This window comes from Rhyacophila brunnea, unplaced genomic scaffold (genome assembly GCF_057557595.1).
Source record: "Rhyacophila brunnea isolate RB1 unplaced genomic scaffold, BYU_Rbru_1.0 scaffold_17, whole genome shotgun sequence".
Taxonomy (NCBI): domain Eukaryota; kingdom Metazoa; phylum Arthropoda; class Insecta; order Trichoptera; family Rhyacophilidae; genus Rhyacophila; species Rhyacophila brunnea.
In genome coordinates, this window is record NW_028232827.1 from 30,184,730 (window position 1) to 30,209,224 (window position 24,495).

The window sequence follows — 24,495 nt, forward strand, 5'->3', positions numbered from 1 at the left end:
AAGATGCCGAAATTTGATGTGTTTGCGACAAAGCACAATATTGTCAGAAGGTTACATGTTTATATCACGTTGGGGCCAACATTTGTTAATATACATAGGTTTAATGTCTGCTGCAATCTTTTTCTATATTATTATTGGGTAGGTAGTACATAGGTATCACGTTTTTTATTTTGAAACACCTGCAACTTTTCGTTTAGCTTCTTTTAGTTTTAGTTTTCTATTAATTTGGATTGTGGGCTGACATTTCTTTTTTCTGCATAGTGAATAGTGCTACTTTTTACCGCTAGATGTCTCTATGCCGATTATAAAAGATTAATCAATGATAAAGAGTGTGTCAACAATTTTACGTGATGAATAATAGATTAGTGGCATTCAACGTGTGCTATTGTTATAATCTCAGAAGTGTCTTCTAAAAAATACTCAAATGTGACCTATAATCAGTGTTACCCGACAAATGTAAAATACTATAATTATGTTGGATTGAGGCATAAGCGTTGGACTATCATGCCGTAGGTCCCAGGTTCGAATCCTGGGTCTGGCAAGTACACATATTGTTTTTCAATATGTGTGTTAGTCAGGGTATGGACCTAATAGGTTGAGCAAGTGGCTGACATCCATTTCTCGTAAAAAAAATCTGTTAATACAAACCTCTACTCAGTGGAGGCCCATATGATCCTATTAGGATCGGACATGGTCGGAAGAAGAAATATGTTCCTGTACTATAGTGACTGTACTGTAATCTCAAAAAATCATAATGTTAAAAAATTACTTTATTAATGACACTGTATAAAATTCTACAATTCGGATTTTATGCCACTATGGACTACTTATACTTATACACCCACGATGGCCGCGTGGCTTAAGGGCCGGTCTATAGTGTCGAGGGTCCCAGGTTCGAATCCTGGGTCTGGCAAGTACACAAATTGTTTTTCAATTTGTGTATGAGTCAGAGTACGGACCTAATAGGTTGAGCAAGTGGCTGACATCCATTTCTCGTAAAAATAAAAATCTGTTAATACAAACCTCCACTCTGTGGAGGTCCATATGATCCTATTAGGATCGGACATGGTCAAAAGAAAAAAAAGATGGACTACTTATCTATTTACCGTTATTATGACTCAATAGTCTATTATTAGCTCTGGTCTCCCAAGTGATTCCTTAGAGCCGAGCCACACCGGGCGAATCTGGTCTTGAGACCAGTCACCGAGACCAGACCGATGTATGCGTGCTTGCGCGACTACTGGGCGACCAGGTGTGGCATGTTCCATATAATTGCATACATCGGTCTGGTTTCGGCGACTGGTCTCGAGACCAGAGTCGCCCGGTGTGGCTCGGCTCTTACACTCTGTCCACTCCGACTGATTCAATCGATTTCTCATTGATGTTCAACTGAATTATTTGGAAACTTTGATTGAAAAAAAGCCGCCTTGGACTCAGAGAAGCACCTTTATTGCATACAAATATACATAATAAGTAGGTACATATAAAATTACATATTACAAAAGTAGTCTGTATATTTTTGTTATTAAATTCATTGTTTTACAAGTAACATCCAGAAATAATGTGACATTAAAAATTTCAAGTTGTAAATAATGTTACACCTTTAAGAAACCAAAATTAGAGGTCTTATTAGTTAGGTTACTTTGATTTCTTGGAGTCCTTGTCTTCGGGTTTGGTCTCGATGGGCACACACTCCTTGGCCTCCAGATTGCACTTTTTCTCGGTGCACTTGCCGTCGACGCAGTCCCTGTGGATACACGAGCCGTCCTTGCAAGTGATGGCACTCGCCCTGGTTTTGGTCCCCTCGTTGTCTTCCGTCGAGAACCTCGTTTGGGTGACCGCGTATTCAGGGCCGTGCGATTCGGAGTGGAAAACGCTGGACGACGAATGCTGGACGTCCGGCTTCCCGTCTGTCGGAATTTCATGAACATTAATTGGCAGGCTTGGTAGGTTCAACGGAAGCGTTTGCACCGAGTCTAGCGGAGGTCTGATCGCCATCGGCCGCAGCGGAATCAGAGGAATGTCCGGGATGATGGCCAAGGGGGAGAGGCCCAGGGGGATGAGGGGTTCCGGGACGAGCGGTGGGACATCATAGCAGTCCTGGATGCGTCGCATGAAATCGACGACGCACATGCGAGTGCTGCAAATGCCGTCGGGTGAGCACGTGGTATAGGTGCAGCGGTTGCCAAAGCAATCGGACTTGAGGGTATTGTAGATATTTTTCGTTAAACCAGTGAGGTAGCTACCTAGTATGTTGAAGAAGTTAGGCGCCGGGAAGTCCAGGTCGCGCAATAGCTTCTCCGCTTCCGTCCGGTAGTTTACAGGGGAGGTGACTTGTCCTGCAAATCATACAATTGTACATTGTAATTTCTCCATTCATTCTTTTTAGCGACTACCATACAATAAAAAGTGGTCAAAATAGGTCAAATAAATAGAATATTCATGCTAATAGAATATACTTGATAGAATTTGAATTGATTTAAGATTTATAAGTTTTAGACAGGTTTCGCTTTTCGGCATCATCAAGCACTTGTTGCATTCACTTATCGCACCGTGAGTTTGAAACCAAGACATGTGCAAATTTTTCAATTTCGAGATTAAATGTGAAACAACTGCAAAAGTCATGAACTTGATAATGTAAAAGTGAAGTAACTGAAATAACATGACAATATAATGTAGATATAAACCAAATATTATGGTTTTATTTTAGAAACTCTATTTGTCCTGACAAAATGAAGACTTCAAACCCTAATATCTCCGAAATATGTCTTTTGCACATGTCTTGGTTTTACTCTCACGGTGCGTTATGGTAAATATACGAATGTTAGAAAATATAGTTGCCTACTTATCGTTTATATTGGTAATTAACATATTAAGAGATCTTGACAGGGTATGTATTAATTATTGAATTGCACAAAGTACTGTTTTATATTAAAATTTACTCTATAATATTATAGAGAGGAAAAGCTAAAATCTTCAATATTTTTCTGTTCTGCTTAAAAAGCCCTTTCCGCTACTTTCCGTATACCCCGGTTACTTAAAACAGAGGGACAGGGTCCCACTAGTACTAAATAATAAAAATGACATCATTCATAAGTACAGAACTGCCCAGTTATTGGAATATTTAGTGTTGAATTTTTTTTATATAGATTATATCCATTTTACTAAATTCAGTATTTTTATAAATGGGTAATTATATAATAAATACGAAATTGGACCTACATATTATAATATGGAATAGTACTGAATGTCAAATCAATTAGAAATTTAATATTCTCTGTTGAAAAAAAAATGGCAGCACATTGTTGAAGCTCTTCGTTTCGTTACTCACTTGCATTGTCATTTTCAATTTTATGTGATTGTTCATCTATTTAAATAACGATGGTACATTAACATATTTTATGGTTCTATTTAACTAAAACTAATTTACCAATATGAAAAACTACCCATAGCCCGAAATCGTCATGAGAATAAAAATAAGTCTTATAATATATTAAACAAATTATCATGATTATGCCACTGTTGTGAAGGAGAAGGAGAGTAGATATTAAAATAATACACCCTCTTATTCTAACATGACTATCTGAGTATGAACGTTTGTTGTTTTAATCTTTATAGTTAGTTGTCATAGACCACTTCGAGGATGGGTTTATAGCCCGAAACACCTGTATTACTCAAACTCAAATATTGTAGAATTAATGAATAAAAGTTTGTTTCATACTATGAATTAAAATAAAGAAGGAATGAGCATAATTTATGTACAAATCACGGCAATCAGAAAGGCCGGCAAATATGGCCGACATTGCGTGATACACAAAATTACAAACACATAAGAGGTTTACGCACACGTACAGACCACGTGATATTTGTTTTTACGCAAAATCATCGCTTTCCAAAATGGTGAATTTGGTTGCCTGTTTTTATACTGCAATGTATCAGTATGTTCCTTCCTTTCTTTTTTATTCGTTGGTTTCAAACCATTATTTGCTTGTAACTTATAATGTACGCATACAAATTGAAATTGAACTCGAAAAATAAACATTTATTTTTATTCACGTGATCTCATGTTTTATGAGTAGACTAGGTACTACAGTAATGTGAAATGTTGGTGAAAAGCGTTAGGTGATAATATGATAGCAAAGCAAACTACTGCACTGTGAATGGAAGCATTATTCGGTTAGTAGCGTCATTGTTGAAAGTAAAAAAGAAAGAACTCACTTGACAATGATCATCTAAGAGCATGAAACATGTATTATACACAATTATTTCATGTTTAAAATACTATATTATTATTTAAAAATTGAAAGAAGAAAGAAATGATTATACTTAATAAACATTTTTTGTTACTTGTTGGGAATACTATTATAGATAGAGTCACTGATTTCGGACAGAATGTTCTGATGATGGTTTCTAAGCTATAAATAACTCTCAAAATATAGCCATTGGAATTATATGTGAAGTCGGAAAATAGTTCATTTCTCCACATTGAACATGCTGGGAGTCAACCGCGGCCTAGAACTGAGAGACCATGACCATCTCTAGTGTATAAACCGTGTACAAAGTTTCACGCCAAAATTCAGTGGTACTATTACATAACTTTTAAAATAAAAATATACTAATTTTGATTGCAAATAAATTAAATTAAAATAGATTCTAGTAGGTATCTAGGTATCAATGACAAATGCAAAAAGTTTAAAGAAAATACTTATTACCTTTTTAGCCAGATTATGTATTTAAATTATATTAGTATCAATTCTTACGTATTTTGAATATGTAGGTATCTACTGATGTATTTTTTTAAATCGTCATGTATGTCAAAACAGATATTGGAACAAATCTCTTGGAAATACTATAAAATGGCTCGTTTTATGGAAAATTTAAAAAAAGTATAATGAATCGATTTTAATCGTACATTCTATGATAACACTTGATTTCTCGTCATTTCACTATTATTTCCCAATCTCAGTATATTCTCATCTTTATAATAGAATAATATGTATCTCGTAGACGAGACCAAGAAGTTGTGGAGAATAATATAATATTATACATAGTCCAGGCCGATATACATGTCATGAGCGATTAAATAAACGTTGTAGGTACATATAGAAACTTTTTACGAACATTTAATATGTTCTGATACAAATGTGAATGTATTTTTATATTCTGTCGCGGATGGAAAACATTGTTCATGTACAGTGGTCTGGACTAGACATAACGGATAAAATAAAACATGCCTGTTTATTATTATCATTTGCGAGAACTTTTTCTGTGACGCCAGCGTGTAAAGCGGCTGCCATACTAGCCGTACTTATTTTACCATCCGCCTTCTCATCTTTTATCGTCGACATCTGAAGATGAGCAAACTGTTGGCACTCCCCCTTCATATTGGTGTCGTATATACTGCAAGTCTGCTTGGTGCAGTTTCCGCCTGGCATGCAGTACACCGTCGTGCACTTCTGTTCGTCGCATGTGACCGTCACTTTCGGTTCCTCGTGGTCTTTTTCCATTCTGGAAGTCTTGTTGTTGTTTATGGGCGGCTGGTGTTCCGGGTCGTTGATGGTTATCGGTATAGCAGTCGGTGTCTCGTCCGGTTCTTCCACCACGGATCCCCAGCCTACGAACGGGGATATTAACCACTCCCAGAGCGACGTCGCGAAGCCCTTACTGTCGTCGTCTTTCTTAACATCTAGAATGGGATTGTTAGTCAGATGAATAATGAAATGAGTAATGGTGTTGAGAAGCGCTGGAAAGTGTTTGACCCAAGATTAGGTATACATGTTAAACCGAGAATTTATACATAGCTCAGATTGTGGTGCCCATATGCTCCGTCTAGGAATGTATATGGTGGAAAATATTCAAGTCAGAACCGATTCGAATAGTCGATACAGTCTATTGATACGATTGACCCCATGTTACAAAATTACTGTCTAAAATTAGTATAAGCTTATACCTATTGTATATAGCAGGAATGGCGAACCTTTTTACGTACGCGTGCCAAAATTTCCCAAATAATATTTTTTGACTGACGTGTCAAGCAGTTTTTAATGGCGAAACAAAGGTTTTTGATAGTTTTCTAAAAAAACAGTTTTTATGAATTCTATAATATATAATATAAAAGTTTAAACAGTACAATTGAGTTCTTGATATTCTATCTTTCACCGTATTTCTAGCCGAAAGCAAAACTTTTATTATTTGAATATCTTCTCCTTGTTTTCAAAATTCTCAAAGAGATCGTGGAAGCATTTAAACCGCTCTTCTTTCATATTATATTCTCCATCACTGAACGGTTTTCCATTTTTAGAGATTATGTTTGAGGCAAAATAACAAGCAGTTATTATATTTGAATGAATGTCGATAATTAATAATTTCATAAGGTTTGTTGATTGAATATTTTTATTTTTAATTGCCCGATTCTAGGAACCGACCCATGCAATTGTATACTATTTACAATTTACATTAAACGTAATGATTATTCTTGAACAGTTCGTCGTTTCCGTTTGCGCATCGATTGGTAAACATAATATGAAAAACCGAAGAAAATACACATGCCTATGTCGTCATTATTTTTATATATACATAATATATAGTAGTCATTTCTTTTCTCTTCAAAATGAATCATTCGCGTGCCATGCAAAATTATCTCGCGTGCCATTGGTTCGCGATCCCTGTTATATAGGGATTGCAACACCGAATGAAAATACCAATACCTGTATTTCGGTATTTCCTATAGAATACCGGTATTCATAAAATATATCTACCAATAAATAAACATATAAAAATCTCTTTAAAACATTAATATTTCATTGAAAAATTATCTATTATAATATGTAAACCTTTAAAAATAGGTAAAGGTAAGATATGGTAGACAAATGTTGATGTTTACAAATACTTTGTAGTTGAATGATTGGCACTTTCTTCTTTGAATGATCTTTCAATAAAATTGTATTATGAAGTGATCTTAGATGTCTATGTGCCCCACTGATAATTCCATCTAAGGTTTTATTAGTTTATTGCACTTTTACACTTACTTTAATGGAAGTAAGCCAGACATCGCGTAACCCGACAAAAAATTTACAGTCCTGTTAAACCGAATGTATCGGTAATGTCTCATTTTTAAAACCGGTATTTCGGAAGAAGCGTATTTGCTTTATAAATCCACCAGCATCAGTTGTACGCTAATTGATGGAGATTCGTGGTACCTACCATTTGGTACCCAATCATATAGTATTTTTTATACCGTGATTAATAAGGTTAATTCTAAATAATTCGAACTGCGACTGACTTATAATGGTATATTGTTGACAGTAATTTTCGCGAAAACAGTATGATAGTATAATCCAGCCATGTTGGATTTCACTTGTGTCATCGTCCAGCGCTTCTCAATAGTTTTATCATGCATACGATCAATTTTGTTTTTTTTTAGTTAAATTCAAAACGCAACCATTGTGACATAGGCATAAACGAAATTCTGACACTGATTTCCTTCACCATTATTTGGTGATTCATATTTCTATTTTTTGACACCGTACAAATAAAATACACATTTAAATGGAGGTATGTTAAGAATCTAAGCTCAAACAATCAATAAACTTTTTTGGATAATTTTTTTTTACCATGTCCGATCCTAATACGATCATTTATCGTCTCTGTTCTGGCAGAACACACTAACTGGAGAATACTAGTTTTGAGTAAATTTGACTTTGAAGTTGTTAAAATGTTTGAAATGGTCTATCATGTGAGTTTATTAAGTAATCGTAAAAAGGATGACTTTAAAATAAAGACTGTTTATTTATTAAGAAGGTTTCCAGACGGTTAAACTTGAAATAAGGAACATTTTGGTATAACTATCTCAATATGTCATTTTTTCGAATTAGTGTCTTCTGCCAGAACAGTGACGATATGGGCCTCCACAGAGTGAAGGTTTTGTATAACAAATTTTGTTTTCACGAGAAATGGATGTTAGCCACTTGCTCAACCTATTATGTCCGTACTACTCTTACACAAATTGAAATTGAAAAACAATATATGCACTTGTCAGACCCAGAAAACGATCCTGGAACCTACGACGTTATAGGCCGACGCTTAAGCCGCGCGGCCATCGTGGGCGTTAAATATTTGTGTCATTATAATGCCCCATCTTTTCTTACCACGCGAATCAACATTTAATGATTAAATACTTACATATTTTACACCATATAGGAGTAGATATTGTTTTAAACGTCTTTTTAACAATATTTCGTTCCATATCTTATCTATGATTATTTAAAATTATTTAATTTAATGATTACTTCCATAGTATATATTATATTTGGTAAAACTTTATATTGGAATTCGCAATTGACTCGTACCTAATCATTGAGAAAGTGCTTATTCTTCCCCATTCAATAAATGACACAGATATCTTTCCTGTAGAATTTACTGATTTTTCTGACTTATATCCATGACATACTCCAACATTTTCATTTTACGAAATTGCACGGCATTTCTGCCCTCAATGACAGAATGATGTTTTTGCCTCTTCTTACAGACTTTAGCCTCACTTCGTGGTATTATAAATGTTTATTCGAATATTTCTATAACAATATCGATGAATTAGTGTTGCCATAGATGTTGTATGTTTTGAGAAAATCGAATGCGAAATGAACATAGTAAATACCAGTAGCGAAGCGTAGAGGTAGGCTGTTAAGATCCGCCATAAATAGTGCACATTAAACTTTGTTAGTCATATGTATTTGTTTTTATTTAACTGAGACTACAATTTACAGATGGTGTTGGTTAGTTTTAAAAAATCAATTAAACCCTGCCTAAACCAACCAAATCATAAATCTTTTTCATTCATATTTATTTGTTTTCGTTGGATTAAGAATACATATTGCACATATTGTTAGTTGTTTTTTTTAATTCATTAAGCCATGTCTAAACCAAATTATAATAGATAAAAAATATTATTCTATCTATAAACAATCCAAAGTTATTTTGTATAATTTTAGATATTCCATAGATTGACAGGTATTTTTTTTACTATTATCTATTATGGTTTGGTTTTCGCAGGGTTTAATTGAATTTTAAAAACTAACCAACACCATCTGTAAACTGTAGTCTTATTTCAATGAAAACAATTCTTACGTGTGACTGACAAAGTTTAGTGTGCACTATTTATGGCGGATCTAAATAGCCTACCTCCACCCTTCGCCACTGGTAAATAATATGTATTTGAATGTGACAATATATTTTCAAATGTCTAAGTATCACATTAGGGCATACAATAATTTTACTGCATAAAAAAATGTATGATACAGTCGGGTGTAGTATGTATGATAAATCAATTTCGGTTTCTACTGAACATACGATATCTTTGCATTAACCCATCGATATACATAATAGAGCTGATTTCCATCACCTTGCTTAAATAATAATCTTTACCTCAGAGCTAGTGTGTTATATGTCATATAATATAATATGATTTTGCGGAAATTGAAACTACATACAACAAATGGGTGAAATAATATTTTAAATTGCGTTTTCGTGAGTGTTTTTTTTTCCGGCACACAATGCACTGACTCTCGGGTACATACATTGTAGGTATAATCGAAATACTAGTTTGTGATTCATGAAATATGATTGTTATAAAATATAATGCGTGATACGTGGCTGATACCATAATGCTTCTCGTTTATTAGTATTCAAATGAGCCAAGCGAGATAAAAATAATTCACTTTTCGACAAGAATAATTACCCAAGTTTTCCAATCGATCTGCCCGGAGACATTTTCTCCACCTAATGGTGATTGTCAGTAATCAATTCTACATTATTTCGTGATTTTCTACGTAAAATGATGTAGATACTGCATTAATGGTACAAGTTACATGTTTATTACGTGAATGTTTGTAAGTAAACTGTTGTCAACAAGTTGCAGTCATATTTGGCACAATATGTTAACAGTATGTATACCAGTGGCGAGGGGTGGAGGTAGACTGTTCAGATTTGATATATATAGTGCATACTAAACTCTGTTAGTTATACATATTTGTTTTCATTGAACTAAAAATACAATTTGAAGATGGTGAAACCACAAATAAAAATTGTGCACACTTTATCAGACATACGTATTTGTTTTCGTTGAATTAAGAATATATCGACTCTGTTAGGAAAAAGGGCGTAACCCTCAATTTTTCGAAAAGTGCTTTTATTAGATATTAACAATGTATACAACTATATACACGTTCTGTAAAAAGGAAGTAAGCCGCAAATGAAAAATTATTATCTAAATTCATGTTTAAATTGAGCTTTAATTAAGTTTTAATTTAAGGAAAAAAGCATTAACCTTCAATTTTAATGATTGTTTTGTAATAACTTCTTTAATTATTGTTAGATCGAAAAGATATTACACGAAATCATCAATCATCATGCACCCAATGTATGGGCCTTTTTTTTTTTTTTTTAATATTGAACCAAAATCATTAAAAAACGTTTTTTGCCCCTCCTGTAAAATTTGTTCTGTGAGGGTTACGCCCTTTTTCCTAAACACGGTCGAAACACGCAGATGGTGTTGATTAGTTTTTTTTTAAATTCATTAAACCCTGCCTAACCAAACCATAATCGATAAAAAATCTATATAATCTATAAAGTATCTAAATTTGTGTATGGTTTAACAGTATAGTTTTAGATATTTTATATATAAATGATTATTTTTTTACTATTATCTACTATGGTTTGGATTAGGCAGGTTTTAATTGAATTTTAAAAACTAACGAACACTATCTACAAAATTCAATGAAAACAAATACGTTTGACTGACAATGATTAAAGATTAAATGCACTATTTATGTGTGATCTTAAAAGCCTACCTCCACCCTTCGCCACTGATGTATACTTGTAATAAATGAAAGACCATCACATATAACGAAATCCATTTTTCACTATAAATGTAATATTTTTATGTGCTAGTAGAATAAAACAAAAAAAATACTCCTTAATATTACTCCTAAAATTATTCACTGTGGAAACTTAGATGAATAGGTACTATAATTGTTTCATATCGGGATTCAGAACAACCGTCCCATATATAACCTCAATATTTATGTGAACACGTTAGCATAGTAGGCTAAAGGCATGAACGTGGATATTTAATAATCATCCTTATTACAATGCTGGTAGAGTTAACATTTCAACCACAATCATCCGTATTTATAATTATGTTTACGCTAAAATGAAATTGGTATGAGCTTTAAATAGGATGCTTAAAGAAGGAACCTTGTATCATGTTACGTACTAAGAATATCTATCGATAAGTCAAAAAATTACTTTACGGTGTTGGTTATTTTGAACCACATAAATATATTGTGACCTCACTGGGTTGAACCCGGAGCTCACGGGTGAGAGCCCAATGCTGTACGCACTGGAGGCCTGAGGATTAAGGACTACCGCAGTCTACGGCTCTCGGCCCTTTTATTCCCTTGCTTGAGACATGGCCTGACCAACGGAATTGCACCTGCATCCCCAAATATAATCGATAAAGTGTCAACTACGATTTTATATTAATAATATGAGGTACGTACGTAAATATTGCTAGAATAATAGGCAGAACTGCCAGATTGCAATACCACACGCTATAGGCCTTCCGTAGTTGGGCGTAGTTAATCATTTTCGAAGGGTGGAGGTAGGCTGTAGAGATTCGACATAAATAGTGCACACGAAACTTTGTCAGTCATACTTATTTGTTTTCATTGTCATGCCTAAACCAAGCCATTAAAAATATTCTCTCTTAAGAATATATAAAATTATGTTTTAATGGCGTAATTTTAGATAATGTATAGAGAATAATATTTTTTACCTAATATCTATTATGGTTTGCTTTAGGCAGGGTTTAATTGATTTTTATAAACTAACCATATTTGTGTGTGAGTCAGGGTATGGACCTAATAGGTTGAGCAAGTGGCTGACATCCATTTCTCGTAAAAAACAAAATCTGTTAATACAAACCTCTACTCTGTGGAGGCCCATAATATGAGCCTATTAGGATCGGACATGGTCGGAAAAAAACCATACACTCTAATTTGTATACTTAGTTGAAAAAAAAGCAAATACGTGTGACTGACAAAGTTTAGTGTGTTTATATCGGATTTTTACAGTCTACCTTAACTATGGTAGTTGTATTTTTTATGTGTATATATATTTTATTCTGAAAGGCATCCCCACAAACAAAAGTCACCGCACGCCACTGCAGTATATTGGTCTACTGAAAAGTTGTTGGTATTGACTTATAACTTTATAACTAACGCTTAATACGTAGCACGATAAAGATTGTAATGTTCACGAATAATTTTAATCAACCCTTAACGGTTTAACTTATAAATTGAGGTAAATCGATCAGCTGTTACTAAGTAAATTCTAAGGACACTTGCGTCTATCAATAATATTATTAATTTAATATTACTTATTAATTTTATTGAAAAACTCACCAGCGGACAGCTGCTGCGGCTTGGCGGCGCACATCGCGATCGCCGCCGCGATCGTCAACACTAGGAAAAACTTCATTATTTTCCTCTCAAACTGTTATCGTCGTATATTAATTTATTGCTACTTGACGATGCACTTGTCCCTGCGGAGTTTGATTCGAGACTGACCGAAGGGGGTCCAATGATGCTGTTTTATAACTGCGCCACCTTGGGCGCCCTCCGTTATTAATGGTAAAGAGGTCTGAAATGGGGGCCCGCTTTCGTCTTAGGGATATTTTTTATTATTATTTCGACGGCTGTTGGGAGAACACAAAATTAAAAAAAATAATAGTAAGTATTGTCCGGGTCGCACATTTAAACTCGTCTCGACTGCAACACGTCGAATATGTTATGGCGATATTACATAATGCAAATTTAATTAATAGGCATTTCCATGTAGGTATCAAGTCATAGCTAAATCGAGTCATAGCTAACTTTGTAAATCAATGACCGCGACAATAATCTTTGTATATCTGTTCTCACTTAGTTAGTTAATAGCCTAACTATTACATAATTATAAGTTGATAAAATAATAATCAGTACGTCATGATTGATAAAAAGAGAATCATTCGATTGTAAGTTTTCGACCGAAGCACATCGCTCTGTGCTGTGATTCACATTATTGTAACAATTGTACACCTGTACTTATGCAATTTAAATAAACTCACGCCCTTCATAATCACAACGACTTCTCATCTCTCCTCGTCACAACTCCATTGGCCCTCACATCGACGACCCCTACAATGTCAAATGTGATTTTATGGGTACAGAACAATTTAGTTTGGAAAAAAACAGCTCGTGTCGCAAGTAACAAATTTTACTCGACATGGGGCACAGTTATAATGGCAAACTGTCGCATAGGCACATGTGCAAAAGCTGCTTTTTTATTCGTTTCGGCTAACCGCGTGACGTAACCCTCGATAATTGCAACATTGCGCTCTGTTTTGATTTATGGCCGTATCCCGGTCGAGACGATTTTCAATGTGCGAGCGGGCTTACACTCTTTTCATGGATGGAAATCGTTACCACCCTGGCCAAGACTCTCCACCTCTCACGGTTCTCTGATTCTATCAGGGCAGAGTGAAGACTACCCCAAATACGCTCCTTTCATTGATCGCTCCAGAGGAAAGTAAGTAGCGATGAAAATAACACGCCTTTGTTTCCTGGATAAAAATATATCCATGACCAAATGGAAAACGATTTTTTTGTGTATGTTTCTTTGAAAAACCTTGAAATCCCAGAGTGATGACGATATCAAAATTCTAATTCTACCAAGTACCTACCCTTAGTGAATGAATACCATGTATTTTGGTAATATTATATCCTATGTTTATAACGCCTGAAATTTATTTTCGCAAACTCGCATTCTTTCTGTGTTATCTCAGATTTGTTTAGTCGCTTTTGAGGGTGCTTGGTGATAAAGACATTTTGTTTTCTGATCATTAAGCCGGGGTTTGACATGACGTCTACACATTCCGATAAGCCAGAATGCATTATTTTTGAAACTGCCCAAGTGAATAATACTTTTTTTTTGACACAGGAATGCAGTGTCACTTGGCTCGTCACTCAATATTAAATGGTTATTTGACATGCCGTTATTATCTTATTCTTTCACATAGAGGTATTGTAGATTAATAGTTTTAATTCCAATGTTAAACACAAGGTCGGTACAGCCAACAATATAGAGTATAGACTATAGCAAAGAGTAGCCGTATGAATTAATGTTAGTATTAAAACTATGCCCCCCACATCCATAAGCGGGCCCCCAGGCTAGGATGTTTGGCGGGCCCTCCTACCTATCGCTAAGGGTAAAGGCAGTGTGACGCGCTACAGTAGCGTTTTCCATGGTGTACTCGGTAAAATTAAGTTGTTTTTTTAGCGATTTTTTGTACTTTTAATATGTACATCCATTTGAATTATGGAGTTGTCGAGTATCGGCACACAGTTAAAAAATTGCATCGTATAATCAAATATTTTAATTATTAATAATTATTGAACTAAAATAGCCCGCAGGCGACTTTTTTTATTATTAGAGCATAGAGCATAGAGCTGTTTGTGGTGTGTGTTTATCTCACTTATCGGTCGACTCGTCACGCCGGGCCCTTCCTGAGCCCGGGCCCCTAGGCTAGAGCGCTGTCAGCCCCCCCTCTTGTGGGGGCCATGATTAAAACACATGATGGCATTTCTGGACGGTTTTTAGTGTATTTGATTCAGTAGCGAGAGGAGAGTTAATTTATTGTAAGTTGGTGGATTGAAATTGAAACATGATGACTTGTTTATGGAGCCTTATGAAATATTAGTATTAAAACACATACCTAATGGCAATTCTGGAAGGTTTTTTGTGTGTTTGATTTAGTAGAGAGAGGAGAGTTAATTTATTGCAAGTTGGCGGATTGAAATTGAAATGAACTAATCCTTTGGCAACTGGTTATTTGGTCGAGCGAGTCATCTTATCTTGTTAATCTGTTTTCGTGTAGGTACCGTTTGAAGTATTCTCTGTTATTGTTGATTAATCTCTGTAAACTCAGAATTAATACTAAAACCGGAAGTGTTTCTATTTTTATAAATAAAAAAACATACTAGATATAAGATTAAATTGTTCCACTATAATTACAATTTAATTCCATAATTTGCGATTCAACGAATAATCTGTAGGCCTATCCAATATTTTTAGAATTTTCATCCATCAGGGTCGCGTATAGTTATAATATTAGTTGTGATATTTAATGTAAAAATTTCATGGATTCCAGATTCATCAACTTCGTGAATTAGGCATACGTACTTATAACGACAGTAGTGCAAATTTAATAACGATTTATGAAAATTACTGTTTCAGTGAATCTAAAATTGTGTCGAAATATTTGACCGACAGATGTGGGGTCGAATATAGTGAATTTGTCTACATATTAATTTAATAAACTATTTCTTTTTGAATATATTTCTAATTTGAATTCGAATAATTTTCTATATATTGAATACTAGAAGTACCTATCACCCGGCGCTGCCTAAGAGTGGAATGGTTTAATATTTGAAAATAAAAATTCTAAATTTAACGTGCAAATGATTGAATTTAAAAAAGTTAAAAAATATGATATTAGACATTTTTATTTTTAACATAATATAGTATATTTTTGTAAATGTAGTACATATTCAATTTATTATTTTAAGGCTTTTCTATATAATATAAATATCCAATCCATTATTCCAGGGCTTTTCGATATACGTTATTTGTGGCTTTTCCATTTGGTGCCAAAATATATAGATTTTTTACTACTCCCCAATCTCGATGCCGCTACATACAATTGTCCGTGAGTGAAGCATTCCGATCTAATGTGGCAGCACGGCTCGGTTGGCTCCCTGCAGATTAGCGATTCTAATATTACAATTATTTGCATTTAAATTTGCCATTTTGACCTCTGATCGAGCTGAAATAAACGCCAATATTTTTTAAATGTACACATTCTAGCGACATTTTCAATTTAAAAAAAATGGGGGTTGCAGCATTAAATTCCGCGTTTTCCGCAAAAACCGTAAAACTCTCCCCGGGGTGCAACGGGTTAAATATGAAATTCGAGACCGCCACCACGCACTCCGGCTCGTCGACCTCCGTCCACTGTCCAAATTTTGTCGAAATCCGACTGCGCGTGTGGAATTGTATAAAGAAAAACCGACACGACGGTACAAACAAATATATTTTCCAAATTATAGTATAGATAAATAATTTGAAAACATCGCATTTCATGTAACAACTACTAGTTTAAATCGTCGTAATTTAGAAAGATGCCCGTAGGTTAATTGGAAACGCATACTGGCATGAATTCAGCGGATTCAGGTTCAAGTCCCGTCGGGTGCCCGTTAGTGCCCTTTGGATATCACTATAATATGACGGAATTTGTCCTCTCGCCGAGTCCATTGCCATTTCATCTGCTTAACGACCTCTATCACATCGCGTACTCTTGTCTGCTTCCTTATCATTGGTTTATTTTGTGATCTTTACGCGTTATGCCACATTGTGCTACTCGAGTATATTTTATATACTCTTGAATAAATAATTGATTCATTTTTTTACTCAACGAATAAGACACAAGATTTCAGAATGTAACATTCTATATGTTGAATATACTTACATCATTTGATAAAATCTCATGCATATGCAAAAAAAATATTAGCAAGTCTAAGTACGTTGTAAAAACTAAATAACGGAGTGATCCGCTACGTCGGTTAGTCTTACTATGCTAAAACCGATAGCCAACATTATAACGCAATTCGATAAGCATTTCATGTAACAACTACTAGCTAAAATCGTCGTAATTAACGAAGATGCCTGTAGGTAGTTGATAATTGGTTCTTGTCTATTTAGTTGACGTCAGCGGCAATTTTTTTTTGAAAATAGCCGATATACTGGATTATTTGTTAGGGTATCATTCATGATCATCATCATCAGGGGCGCGACAACCCGGTGTGGGTCCTGGCCTCCTCCAATAGCTCCCTCCACCTGTCCCTATCCAGTGTGGCCGCTTTCCAATTTGGTACCCCCAGAATACGGCAGTCACTGGCAGCTCCATCCAACCAGCGAATTTTAGGCCTCCCTCTTCTTCTACGTCCTATTGGATTGCTGGACATCACTCTCCTTGCCGGTTCATTGTCATTCATACGGTGCACATGACCTAGCCATCGCAGTCTCCCAATCTTGATTGAACTGCGCTGCAATCTTCGTACAGCCCGTAGAGCTCAGCATTATATCATCTCCTCCAATTGGTGCCATCCCTGATCGGTCCATATAGGTACGGCGGAGAATTTTTCTTTCAAAGATGTTCAGGGCTCGTTCATTTCGCAGAGTTAATGTCCAGGTTTCCGATGCGTAGGTGAGCACTGGCTTTACAAGTGTCTTGTAAAGAGTGCTTTTAGTTCGGCGAGATAGTATGCGGGACTTAAAATGTCTTAACAGGCCAAAGTAGCATTTATTCGCAAACATGATTCTCTTGTTGATTTCTTCTGTAATATCATTATGTCGAGTTACAAGAGATCTAAGGTATATGAAACTGTCGACCGTATCAAACTTGTATGCACCAATATCTAACTTTGGTACGACTTCTCGTGGTGTGACATAGACAGGCATGTATTTAGTTTTTGCCTCGTTTATTTGTAAACCCATTCTTTTGGCAGAGGCTTCTAGTGCTGTGAATGCCTTTTTCAGTGCCAATTCTGATATGGCAATGATGTCGATGTATCATTCATGAATTTCGCCGAAATCGGCTGTGGTAAAATTGCCGCTGTTCCCGCCTGGCTTCCCGTAAACAGACTTGTACCAAAATATCTTAATTAAAACCATAATTACTATTAGTTATTGGTGAAACATCTTCTGTTTTCGATTCCATTAGGCGCGCATTCGAGGGGGGTACGGTGATAACGACTCTGCTTTGCGGCGTGAAAATAACAATTATTGTATTATTATCACGAGGTAAATTCTGGTAAAGTGAGGCTAAATTAATAACGACATTAGGCTTGGCTAATGAGAATGGAAAAGCAAGACTCAAATTTGACATGAGTCGCTTGTGTATATCAGCTGTTCCCAACCAGGTGCGAGCCCGTACCAAAGGTTCTACGAAACTATCTACTAACTACTATATTAATAGATATATTTTGTGCTGCAGTCTGAATAGTCGGTTACATGTAAATTGTACGCAAAACATTTCACCTAGGAACAGCTCGCCGTGAGCTTTCTTATCAGAAAGAGATGACCATAATATACTATACGCATGGCCCCCACAAGGGGGGGGGGGGCTGACAGGGCTCTAGCCTAGGGACCCGGGCTCAGGGTGGGCCGGCGTGACGGGTCAACCAGATAAATGAGATAGATACACATCTTAAATTTTCTCTAACAGCAAAAAAAGTCGCTATTATGCTTCGGAATTATTACCATTTTAAAATATGATTGTTGTGACGTGACAACTCCATAATTCGATGTGTTAAAAAATCGCTAAATTACACTGAATTTTATTTGACCTCAAACACCATTTGAAAAACAATACTGGAGACCGTCAGACTGCCTTTAACCATAGCGATAAGTAGGGGGCCGCCCAAGATGTGGGGGCCATGACTATACGGTTTCAAATTTTATTAGATTCAATATTCTGAACATTAATTCAATTTTCATATCTGATTTTGGCAAAATTCATGATTTCAAGAATGAAAACCTAACCTAACCTAGCGGCTATCGTGGTGCAGTGCGTAAGGCGCTGGCCTTCCACCCGAGAGTTCTGGGTTCGATTCCCGGTGAGGACACAATATTTATGTGATTTTCTCAAAGCCTGGGTGTTTGTGACTGTTCAAAATTACTAACGACCACCTTATACGAAAAAGCAAGGACAAGGTTATTAATAATTCTAAAAAAAAACTTATCTCACTTAACAAATAATCCAGTATATCGGCTATTTCCAAAATTTGTTTGCTGCTGGCTTCCTGTAAAGTGTAAATCGACAAGAACCGTGTTTTAATTAGACATGAATTTTATGTCGGTTGGACCGTCTTTAATATACGGCCGTATATTTCCGATACGACATTTCACGGTGAAGTGTGATACAGCAAACTGTATGCAAACAAGTTTCCCGACACGTGAATAGTCTGGGCACGTTGCGTAGCGTGCGTCGGACGCATGCGACTCGTTGCAGAATTCGGAAGGTATCCAGCAGACTGATCTCCTGCTCTCGAGCTGCACAGATATTGTACGATTCGATTATGGCGATTATCACCTGGCTTGCACTATAACCACTGGTGGGAATGCTCACCTATCGAACGACGTGATCTGACATCACTACCTACGTCCTACACAATGTTTGTTTGTGACCAGTTAGGTTAGCCATACGTAAAGTCAGCGCTCGAAATGGAATATTATACGAATCGAACCGGTCGATAATTTTCTGAAAGTATTAATATATTTATCTAATTTGATAATATATTATATACAAATAACTGTTATATACCTACCTAGCTCCGGCCATGGCCCCTACAAAAGGTGGACTGACAGCTCTGTGGGGCCCGGCGTGACAGGGACAAATTTGCTCTAATGGGAAAAAATTCGTCTATTTTGCTTACAGAATATTAACATTTTAAAATATCTAGTTGTGTGGTGCGATTTTTGATTATTGTGTTATTGATATTCGACAACTCCATAATTCAAGTGGATTTATTAAAAAAAAAAACCTGAACACCCTTTAATTTTACCTGAAATAACACCGCGTCAAGATGTGGGGCCCATGGCTCCGGCCGCGGCGGTCAGATTGATTAACAATCTTTAAACTAGTGGCATGCAAATGTCTGCGCCGCAGGCTAAAAACGGGGTTTATGACACGTCGTAAATATTATTTTTAACCACGAGTCCGACATGCATTTAATTAGATTTTAACTATTCACAAAGCGGAACGCAATTTTTAATTTCGGACATTTCGTAAATCGTAACTTCCGGTCCATTTCGAGCGCTGTGTAAAGTGATATTTTTAACCGCTGTCGAACCTAATATAATAATATTATGTTCCCCGAGGTTTGACAAACTAATTCTGGGGTATTCCTAACAAAAACGGTTCGGAATCACTGGTGTAGATAATTGATGATCATTTTTTTTGAGAATAACAACACGTTGGTACATTTTACTTTGACAGTCACACATTTTAATGCTTGCACGTATTGTTATCGTCTATTGAGTTAAAACACGCAATTTTATAGATATATATATATGCTGTATTTACTACATGTTTACGAGTTCCTTTTGGCAACATAATATTATTATGAACCATTACAAAACATGCAAAACACTTGACGTTTTTCGATGGGCTCAACGTTTCATCGCTGTCATCGGGGCCGGTCCCAGCAAATGCGAGGCCCTATTGAAGCATTTGCGCGGGACCACTGGATAATATGGGTCACGAATATTATTTTTCACTCAAAAACGGTTGCCCCCCCTTCACCCTCCTCACCAAATTACTACTGCCGATCTGAATGAATAGTTTACTAATTTAAAAATCTTGTTCAACAAATTATTTATACAGATTACATAACAACTCACAGGACATTTTTATAATACCTAATTATATTAAAATTACTTCCCTAATCTCAAGGTGATATTTTTGTTCCCTATTTATCGACAAATTAGTCGTAATTATTCTAAATTTGATCTCCTGAGTTTTTCAGTAACAGAATAATAATTTTAGAATTTTATTAGAATTAAGCTTTATTAGAATCACGTCGTAATCGATTTTTGCGAGAATTTTATAATTCTACTGCACAGAGGCCTCGCGTTTTTAAAGTTTATTCAAACATCGATGGCTGTAAAAAAGCAACTTTAATGTATAGTTTTTTTACATATATTTTTTGTTTATTTTATTTGTGGCACCCGAAGTCACTTGGGGCGCGAGACCCTGGTTATTATCATCAGTGGGAGGGAAGTTGATCCACTCTTTGATGAAATCCCTCATTGGTACTCTTGGTACATAGCTCTTCGGTGTCACGTATTTCTATCGTAAATTCAATTTCAGGACAATTAATAATATCGACCGAGGGTAGGTACTTGCTGGAATTTGAATATTTAAATTCTAATTGATTTGAGTTTTGTACAATTTCATTTGAGTAATTTTTTGCGACCCGAGTTTCGCCGTTCGGCATCTTCAGGCACTATGGGTACTCACCAAGGGCAAATACGCACTGATACGGATACAGTTAATTATTGTTTATATAGCAATTTAATAGGTAGGTACAATAAAAGATGTAAATAACTAATGCATTCAGTAAAGGGGATAATGTCACAGCTTAGTAGGGTTCGCCAGTCGTTTTACGAGCGAAGGGTTCTGGAGGCGCCGCGTTTTATCCATAATATTTTACGTAAGGAGTGGACATAGACACTTCTTCATAATGTCTTATCCCACCGTCTGAAAGGTACTAGAGCACATAGGTATGCATGTCACGATGTGCTGCTTTTAATTTTAGGATGTATTTTAGAAGAAGAAAAGTCGATGTTGCCATGCATACGTCAGGACTTAAACATATTACGCCGTGCATGTGTGACTGCCTGAACTCACTCTTGCATAATGCTTTTAGCAGCGGCTTTCTTCGTTTCACGGCACCCTGAAAATGTAACACTTACTACTAGTAATTAGATTAGAGATATTTTTTTAAAGCCTTTCCAAGCTGCTAATCGAAAGTTTTCTGTCTCAATCTATGCATAGTATTTTTAACATGGAACATGTTTTACTCATGATCTCCGACGCAAAAGCGTTACGAAAAATAGAAGTAGAATAACTATAGATGCGCAGCCCGCCCACCGCCCGCACCCCGCCCCGATTACTTACGCGCGCTGATTATTTTCATTTTACGTTTAGTAGCCTACATTCCATGCGACGTATTGTTCGTTTGTTATTATTACTTCTTTAGGTTTATTATTGTAATTACATAATTTTTAGAAAAGTAAAATTGTTTGAATCCTATGGATTCGGTTACTTTGAGAAATAAATTTTCTTTCGAATTTGGACAACCAGCATTCATAAAATCAGTAGGCAAAGCATGTTTCATGTTTAATAATTTTAGCCATCAGGGTTTAAGTAACCATTATTTGAGGGGCCCAGGAGGGCAAAGCCCCCCCCCCCCCCCCCGCGAGACACCAAGCGCCGAGTTTTTTTTTTACTAGGTACCTATTATTTTTCGTTTTTTTTTTAATTTTAATAAAAATAAAACAGAAATGTTTTTTTTAATAAAGGACAAAAATATGAGTTTTTGAAAAAAAATATATCTAATAGACACATCGCTCTAAAATAAAGAACAAATTTAATTACAATTGGTAATAAACAACAGTAATGATAAGGAAAGAGCAGATTACACTTTGCTTTATTTTTCTTCAAGCTTCTTAAGTTGGCGCCACAAATCAACTGTCCTCCAGGAAGCTCTATCCCGAGCTTTGTCTTCTCTTTAGTCAGTCACACTCATCCCTTCTGCGTCCATGTTGACATTGTCCACTTATTTTCTTCAGTGGCTGCCCTGTGACTGAATGACTATGGAGGTTCCTTCATAAACCCTTTATTATCACTTGAAGAAAAGAAATCATACGAATTTTATCATTTCATCTTGTATCAGCGCACTGGATTAAGATTGTTTTTTTTTCAAACTGCCTGCAACGCACATTTCGAATACACCACTGAATCACATTATTGTTGAGTAGGTATATAAACATTTTTTTTCTTTTGTACAGGATGGATCCGGCAGCAATGTGGAAGCCGAGAGACTCACGATGCACCGATGCATCATCTCAAGCATCATTGAAAGCGAAACTGTCTACGTGGAGTGTCTCTACGTCATGGAAAAGGTTGGTGACTGCTGAAACATTTTTTTTTAAGTTTTTTATCATATATATATATTTGATTTCATAAATTCAATGTAACTTTTTCAATATGCAGCCAACAGTGGCAGCTGTATTCTGATTTTATCAAAATTGCTCTGATGCCAATGAATGAATTGTGAAGAATAATAGTATGTTTAACTGAACACAAAATGACAACAATTCCTGGTATTTAGGAGGTTTTACTTTTTTCTATTATATGGACATGATTTGGGAGGTATTTGTGAATTGATTATTGAATGATTGGATGTGTTATGGGTACAGGAAGGTACACAAAGGTAGATATCCTATAATACTTGTGTATTAAATAAATATCTGATGTCTTACCAAAATAGGATTTATGAAATCTACAAGATAGTTTTCTTCACACTGTACAACAAAAGAAATTACTTGGCCTAGTTACATTTTTTATACGATACTTTAACGAAATAATTTATGAAGGATGGCCCGCAGTGGACTGATTTTCATGAAAGGCGACAAAATACAACTTTATGAAAATTAACTGGGCCTTGTTTAGATCAACTTAGTGGTGTCAATTACATCTTGCAAGCCCTACCGATGCATTATTATGATGATGGCAGTGGTGATGTGAAAACTACTCTCAACATTTCTACGTTTATGCCACTTCTTCGTCGTGTCGCGTCTTCAATAGCTACAATGTGTCGTTCCAGAAGTTGGCGAAGGCAACACCATTTTGCTCAGCTTGTTGGATCTTGTTGAAATTGCAGCTTACTGAGCAAACCTTGCATGAAAAAAGGTGCTCCATGCTTTGGATTTCACCGCATTCGCAGGTTTGGTCATCAGAGAACTCCCACTTCACAATGTTCTCTCGAGTGCGCCCTACCATGGTTCGGTTGGGAGATGCTCTTTTGGCTTTACCCAATCTTCGAGACCTTCAGAGGCTAGGTTCGCCTCCCATGCGGATAGTCTATATTCTTCGGGTGGGGACGGTCAGAGACGGTCATGACTTCTTGCGAGTCCCTCTTTTGGGCCGCCTTTTCAACTCAGGCTGCAGTTTCGCGTCGGATTGGGGAGGGGGGGGGCGATTCCTGAAAGCATGCGAACTTTGGTGACAGGCGTAGGTTTTAACCACCCTGTTACGATCCGGCAGGTTTTGTTAAGCGCAGTGTCCACATGTCTCGTGTGCGCAGACTTGTGCCATACATGCATACTCGGCCACCGAGCTGCATAGTGCAAGGGCTGAGACCCTGAGTGTATGTGGTTGAGCTCCCCAAGTATTGCCGCTTAGCTTTCTCAGGATGCTGTTCCTTGCCTCTGTTTTCATTTTGGTATTAATGCACTGTTTATGCCACATTTACTGCTTTAACCGTCAGCTCCTGAATTGTGTGTTCATGAACAATAAAATAAGCATAATATCATTGACATGCAAATCTTATTTAAAATATAATACAAAATAATAACCCTTTATGAAAATACATCTTCTTTGCATTTTTCCTTGGACTAAATTTTAAGTAATGCATTGTTAATATTTCAAAATGCATGACTAAATGGAAATTTTATCTCACTTGTCGAAATATAATTGAATTTTAATGTTTCCACGAATCTTCAACTGATAGTATTATTGGAATTTAAACACATCTTTGTTTTAAACGTTTC

General features: G+C 36.0%; 2 protein-coding genes across 2 annotated transcripts in view; one reads left to right on the forward strand and one right to left on the reverse strand.

Annotated features, from left to right (window-relative positions):
* Positions 1-24,495, forward strand: part of RhoGAP1A (Rho GTPase activating protein at 1A) — a 60,726-nt gene that overhangs the window by 18,558 nt on the left and 17,673 nt on the right. The window contains exon 8 of the mRNA XM_085944255.1: positions 22,732-22,845. Within this exon, the coding sequence (XP_085800381.1) occupies positions 22,732-22,845 (114 nt within the window). The remainder of the gene's footprint in view (positions 1-22,731; positions 22,846-24,495) is intronic.
* LOC147073940 (uncharacterized) lies at positions 1,431-12,754 on the reverse strand. Its single transcript, XM_085944257.1, has 3 exons — positions 12,462-12,754; positions 5,235-5,686; positions 1,431-2,339 (listed from the first exon to the last, which is right to left on the reverse strand). Exons 1-3 carry the CDS (start codon positions 12,535-12,537, stop codon positions 2,319-2,321), a joined length of 549 nt encoding a protein of 182 aa, XP_085800383.1. The 5' UTR covers positions 12,538-12,754; the 3' UTR covers positions 1,431-2,318.

Excerpts from the sequence above, each read along its gene's own strand:
- LOC147073940 (XM_085944257.1), bottom strand. The coding sequence starts at position 12,537 with ATGAAGTTTTTCCTAGTGTTGACGATCGCGGCGGCGATCGCGATGTGC. Across the intron at positions 5,687-12,461 it reads GCCGCAGCAGCTGTCCGCTG|ATGTTAAGAAAGACGACGAC; the intron begins GTGAGTTTTTCA and ends ATCCCATTCTAG. Across the intron at positions 2,340-5,234 it reads CAAATGATAATAATAAACAG|GACAAGTCACCTCCCCTGTA; the intron begins GCATGTTTTATT and ends TATGATTTGCAG.